This window comes from Phragmites australis, chromosome 2 (genome assembly GCF_958298935.1).
Source record: "Phragmites australis chromosome 2, lpPhrAust1.1, whole genome shotgun sequence".
Lineage (NCBI taxonomy): Eukaryota > Viridiplantae > Streptophyta > Magnoliopsida > Poales > Poaceae > Phragmites > Phragmites australis.
The window spans coordinates 17,103,512-17,110,529 of NC_084922.1; the positions used below are offsets into that span (position 1 = coordinate 17,103,512).

The 7,018-nt window shown below is 42.4% G+C and overlaps 1 protein-coding gene across 1 annotated transcript; it reads right to left on the reverse strand.

Annotated features, from left to right (window-relative positions):
• Positions 1-1,070: 1,070 nt before the first annotated feature.
• LOC133909907 (protein DMP10-like) lies at positions 1,071-2,079 on the reverse strand. Its single transcript, XM_062352442.1, has one exon. It carries the CDS (start codon positions 2,030-2,032, stop codon positions 1,328-1,330), a length of 705 nt encoding a protein of 234 aa, XP_062208426.1. The 5' UTR covers positions 2,033-2,079; the 3' UTR covers positions 1,071-1,327.
• Positions 2,080-7,018: the final 4,939 nt, after the last annotated feature.

Genomic DNA, 7,018 nt, shown 5'->3' on the forward strand with positions numbered 1-7,018 from the left:
CTGGTCGTTTTTGAGCCAAAATTAAAATACTTCAGTGTCCTGCCAAAATTGCATGCATCAAATAATGAAAAAACATTCACTTATTCAGCTTAGATATTCACCCTCATTTTAATTCATATTCACCATCTGTTCAAATAATTCATACTCTCTTTATATTCACGTAAATAGTTTACTTATTCATCTAAGTTATTAAAGCAAGCTTTTTAAACATAGGGAGTAAGTTTTTGAGAAATTGTAAGTAAGTTATAATGAACTTGGAAGCATTTTTTTTAACCAAGTTGCTTTTGAAAAAAAAAATCATCCAAATGTAGAGAGTAAGTTTTTGAGAAATTGTAAGCAAATTATAATGAACTTGGAAGCATTTTTTCAAGCAAGTTGCTTTTGAAAAAAAGAAATCATCCAAATATACTCAAGTGGGGTCTAGTTTGGAGCACTCATCATAAGAAACACAACAGTGCAATCAGATTTTAATTTAAATGCTTGGTTTGAAAACTATAACATTTTATAGTTTTTAAATAGTGTTGCATGTGAATAACATCGGCAATTTTATCTTTTTTCTTTTTCACATGCATGCAACACCACAAAGCAGTGCGGGTCTTAACGCTTGCTGTATTACATCATTAACATTGTGCTTGAAACAAAACGGACGTATGATGCTAACGTCTCAAGATGACTAAGTGGACAGCAATCCAAACGTGCATGCCATGTATTGAATACATGCATGTTCAGAATTTAGTCTTTTACTTTTCTTTGTTTGTGCTCCAATTGTTGCATGATCAGCTGATGTGCACAGCGAAGACTGGTCATTCGTGTGGATGGATATTGCCTTCTCTGGTCAGTATATACATGGATATATACGAACTGTAGGTTTTTATTCCACAACAAAAAAAAAGTTAAAATCTAAAAAGGTACAAACGCCATATATTGCACACAACACAAGGATGCTACGTGTTGCACATAGCACCACGAATTTTATTTCTTGGGAACGAATAACGATTCTTTAGTTAAAGGGAGCAAATTCATCTAAGACTCGTACGCTTCAACATGAGGATTCGTTGTACTATCAAAGATAGCTGTAATCGTTTTTTTTTTTAATTTTCACACAAGAACACAATAGTAATTATACAAAATCCAGACCACTTAATTCGACCGTATATATGGTCTTTATAGCCTCCATTTCTTCCACCTGTTTATATACTAAAAGAATCACTACATCCATCAGCCCATATACAAGGATATGACCTACAATTTTGCCACGAACAAGGTAACCAAATAACCAATACAAGTAATCATAACTAAAGTCCCGGGTCTCATGTTCTAAGTGACCTCATGCGGCCTTCTGGTAAGGAGTGGTGTCATTGTATCCGATGCCCTTCCTTTTCGATGGGAAGATCATGAACAAAAAGCTCGACAGGAACGCCATCCCCAGCGGCAGGTTCGTCAGCAGCTCCTTGGTGTTGGGACTAGCGCTGGGGAAGAAGCACCTCTGCAGCCCTGCGTCGCTGAATGCCACGGTGAGGAACACCACGGCAGTGAAGAAGGCGTGCACGTAGTCTAACGGCCGGAGGCGCAGCCTCTGGAGCTCGCCGAGTGCCCACTCCCTCTTCTCCTCCTCCCCGGAGAAGTTGAACACGTTGAAGCCGTGTAGCGTGGCCACGCCGTAGTAGAGCTTGCGGTCGCGGCCAACGATGCTGTCGGTGAAGGAGAAGAAGAGGGATAAGGCGGCCAGTATGGTGACCATCGCGGCCGTGAGCCACTTGTTGGAGGGAAGGCATGTCCCGTGGTTAGTGAAGGACGGGGACAGCGCCTGGTACGCCAACACCGTACCCGTCGGCAGGAGCTGCGCTAGGTTTGACGCGCTTGACATCACCTTGTCTGTGACTGTCCCGGGGCTGGCTGCCATTGGTATGGCTATTGAGTCATCGGCTGCGTTAGGCGTCTGTGGGGCGGTGCCGATCGTTGGTGATGTCGTCGGCTCCCCGTTGGTATGAGAAGACATATGGATCACGGTGGCCGGAGGAGGAGATGCCATATTGTAGACTTGTAATAGTACGCTCTGGGTGTCTTTTTAGTCTGATGTTGTCCATTCGTGAATAGTATCTATTTATATAGGCGAATCCGTCTTGAATCTCGAATGGTTCCAACGTTAGCGCGTTGATTTGTCTGCATAGTGTTGTTCAAGGCATGTGCGCATCATGCATGGACTTCAATTTTTTTATGCATTTCTCAGCACCAAGTTGGTTGCGAGAAGATATATCTATTTCTTAAGTACGTATGTAAGAAAATAACTCTAATAATGCTGATCTTTGCAACACTATAGGATTCAACTCATGTGAGAATTTCTCTACAAATTCTCAGAACCCATCTTTCTCCATGTTAGCCTTGCAAGATGTCTTTCTTATTCTCTCTACCGTACACACTGTCATTTTTCTCCCGATGGACAGAGAAATAAGTGTATGTGTGTACTTTTCGCTAATGGAGTCAACGGTGTACTCGGCCGAACAGTGGTCTTGCATTTTATACTTGTTGGAGAGGCGTCACGGCTAATACAATCAGGCACATGAAAAGGTGTGTTTCCATGAACCGGTGCTGTCGTTCAGTTTTGCAACTGCAAGACGCATGAGTGTTCACGTGTAAAAGCAAGCTCATGGATGATTTTATGCGACCAAGTTCCAATGCCATCCATTTGTTTATGTTGCACCAGCACTTGGCATGTGCATAGCTAACAACACTATCCAATGTACATTATCTTTTATTTCTTTAAGCACATACACTAATAAACATCCAATTTAGACAGAAGAGGAATTAAAACCCTTGATTCAAAATCTATTGTATTTAGTAACCACAATACTAAATCTTTTAATACTAGAATCAATCTAATAATTACATTAGCCATTAAAAGATTAATATAATCTTACAACGTCGCTTGAAATTAACTGTGAGCAGCACGGGTTTAAAAAAGAAGTCAAATCTCAGTCCGCTCGTTAGAGAATTTTTTAATAATATTATTTTACTAAAAAATTACAAAAATAATAGCTCAATTAAAAAATTACAAGAATAGGTACATATCAGCATCCAAAATACCGGTAGGTCTCTTGTCAGTATTTTGTGTGCTGACAGCCTAGGTGATAGTGGGTCTAGGGGCCAATCGGTATTTCGAAAGCCAACAGGTTGTAGGCCCACCTAAAAAGGTGGTGCCACATAGGCAGTTCATGTAGGATGGTGGCATATCGACATTTGGGATGCCGACAAGCTCCCCTGTCGGTATTCCGAGTGCCGACATACCTTTATATATTCCACGGTCGCTGATTCCTCTCCCACGCGCGACCAACAGAACGAGCGGCGATGGCGAGTAGGCGGCACGGGGTGTCGTGCCACGGGAGGCGGCGGGGCTGTGTGCGGCGGGACGCGGCGGGTGGCGTGGGGCGCCAGGTGGTGGGCAGAGACTGTTGGCTGCATGCGGTGGGTGGAGGCGGGTGACGGCATGCAGCAGGTGATGGCTTCCGGTGAGAGCGATGGCAGCAAGTTGGCGGGCGGCTTCGACCAGCGTGCAACAGCATCGTTAAGTGTTTTTTTCTTTTTTTAATTAGTTAAAATTAGTTAAGTAGTTAGGAAGTAGTTGTAGTTAGAAGAATTAAGAGTAATTAGAAAATTAGAGAAATTAGTAGTTGTTAGTAAGAAAAATAGTAGAAAAATAGTTTGAAATTAGGAATAGTTAGAAAAATTAGGAATACTTACGAAAGAAATAGGAAAATAGTTAGAGACTATTAGAGAAATGTTCACTATAGTACATAATTTAGAAAAAAAATAAGATATGAAATTTAGAATAGAGTAGAGCAGATATGGTTTGGAATTAACTATAGCTAGAAAATATAATATAGTTAGGTAGGAAATGTGAAATAGTTGAATTATTTTAAAATTTCAGTAATGTAGAATTAAAATAGGTTTATTTAATAGCATTTTGAAAATTGGATATTATTAGATGTATATAATTTTTGTCGATCAAGGAATTGTATATTGGATTTGTTGTGGATTTTCAATAGTTTGACAATATAGGCTAGTTTGAAGTTGAATTCTGATGAATATGTAGTACAAATATTTAATAGATCTAGGATATTTAGAATAGAAATGCAATAATTGTTTTTTATAGCAATACATTTAGAATGGTACAGTGCGAATAGAAAGAGTAAATTAGCGGTGATATTTGATGGTTATGTAGAATACAAGTGATGAGGTTGAATAGATTTTGTGGTCATAGATGTTGTATATTGGTTACAATTATTTAACCTGACTTAGGATAGTATGGTTGTTGAATTAGATATGTCGATCGTAGTGGGGTTTAGGGATTTTTACGGCTCTAGATATGTCATGTATTTTGACAATGGGGTGGATTTGAGTAACTTTCAATATGTGAACACATATTTACATAGTCCAGGAAAGATTTGGCGATCCCAAGTGTTAGGATGGTTGTATAATCTGCTGCAACTTAGTCTGGCACATCAACGGTTGATGGTGAAGTTTTTGATTCCTAGACGTCGAGAACCGGCTGGCAGTGGGAGTTCTTGGAGGTTACATGTTCGAAGCAATAGCAACAATTTATGTTAGGGTTGAGACGGGGTTTTTCTCACTGCACCCTTGTACAAGCGAGCGATGTTGCATCGATAGAAGCTAGACCTAGCACCATAGAAGCTGTTGGTTAAAATATTATCCCTAAGGAGGTTCAGGAGAGTGTAGTTCTGGATATACCCCTACTGACTACTGCACTTCTTGAGATATAGACTGCAAGAAGAACTTAACGATGGGGAAGAAAATTGGGCCGTGATGCATGCTGATGAAGGAGAGCGGGACGAGGCACTAGTCGATGAGATGGAAGCAGATAACGATGAGTTCCGCACATTTGTGGACTCTCGTGCAGGAATTCCGAAAGAATGGACGAATTTTGCATTGGACAACTTGACGGTGAATGATGGACACGAATCGGTATGGGAGTATGATTCTGTAACACCCTAAAATTCAATTTTTGCTATAATTTAAAATTTTGTTAGAAATTTAATAGGTGTTGCAATTTTATTCTATAGAAGAAATTAATTTCTAAATTTAAATTGACATTGGTTATATAAGTTTGTTGCATTCATGCCGTCGTAGTTGCAATAGGTTTCTATGTGTGGAAAATGTTTGCAAAAATTCGCTAGAAGTTGCTCGTTTAAAACCCCTTTTGAATTTGAAGCAAAATCTAAAAAAGAAAAACATTTAAAAATTGAAAAAGCTTCCCGGGTCGAATTCTTCCCCAGCTCACCTATCCCTCCCCCTCTCTTCTTTCCCCGCATGGGCCGCGCCCCTCTCCCTCGCGTCAGCCCGTTAGGCCGAGCCGGCCCCTCCCCGCCTTCACCCGTCACCAGGTGGGCCCCGCCCAGCCAAGCCGGCTCCTGCCCCGAGCCGCTCCCCACGTTCCTCTCTCTCACTATGCGCGGGCCCAGGACGAGCCGACCAAGCCCGATCGTCGGCTCTCCTTCCTCTTCGTCTTGTCGTTCGAACCCGATCGCCTCAAATCCCGCCATCGTTTCAAATCAGCACCACCCCACACCTTAACTCGCCAATCAAAGCACATGGTCGAGATCCCCGCCCCTTATTCACTCGATTCCGGCCGCTTCCCCCTTGAATGGCCCTTTAAATCATGTAAACCGCCCCACTATTTCCAATTAGGGCCGCCGGCCACATCACTTCAAATCCGCCTGATTCTCCCCTTGCCTCAGATATTTAAGCTGGCCATGGACTTCCTTGCGACATTCCTCACCCCCTTTCACCTTTTTCCCCTCTTTTTCCCGCGCGGAATCGACCTCAGTGCCATTGTCCTCTTCGCCGCCGGTGAAACACACCGCTGCCCTCTCTCTTCTATTCTGAACCAACACCGGCCATTCTCACGTGCTCACCGACCTCGCAGGACCCCAAGGAGTTGATCCCAGAGCTCGCAGTCATCGTTGAGCCGCCGGAACGCCGTCCCCGCCGTGACCAAGCACCGCCGCCTGCCATTCTCCTTCATCGGCTGCCCTCTGCATCCTCCGCCAGTGTGAAGCCCACTGTCAGAACCCCCGTGCTCCCCTCTCTCTTATGCGCTTTTCCCCGTCGAGTTCCAAGGCTGAACGCGCTTTTTCGTGCGAACTTCGGTGAAGCTTCGACCGTGCGCCGATGCCGGCTGGCCACTGATCCTATGCAGAGCCGCCAGCCCGAGTTCAAATTCCCCTCCATCATTCGAGCCATCCGATCTTGATCTAGCGGTCTAGATCGCGTACCCCTTCATCACTTCATAACCGGTACACCGTGGACATGGACCGACCTTTTAGGTCGTGGTCCATGAGCCCGTGAACATTTTCCATGAGCTTTCCAATTGAAAAATAACCCGGTTTTGATTTATGACGTTATAATTTGAATTTCAGTATAAAATCAATTCAGTTTATTCTCTGAAAATCAAGTAAAATTTGTAGTTAGACCCCTGGAACTTCAAAAGCCCAATACTTTTTGCTCGTAGCTCCGATTTGGGTGATTTTTTGCGCCTAAATGTTCGTAGCGACGTGCAAAATCTTTTTATAGGTTTTTTACCTAGTTAAAGTACTGTATGGTGTACTGTTCTTAGAGTTTTTTCTTGTGTGCTTTTTCTGGTGTTTCGCTTAGGAGGAGAGCAGTTCGATAATCTTCAATATCAAGCTTTCTAGGATTTTGAGCAACCCTCCAGCGAAGGCAAGTGCCCTTGAGCATTTCTCCCCTATTTTAGGATTCATGTGTATATGTTTATCCTTCAAATGGATGGTTGTCTAAATTGAAATCCTATGTTAGGGTTTACTAGTTTTTGAATGAATATTCCTTGTCATCGTGGTTAAGTCATGGAATAAAATGGGTAGAATATGCTAGTGCAGTCATGGTTGGAAAAAATGTTAATATTGACTAATGATTATACAACAAGAATCGGGAAGGGTAATTTTGTAGCAACATGGTATAGGGATCCTAACAGAATGATTGTTTG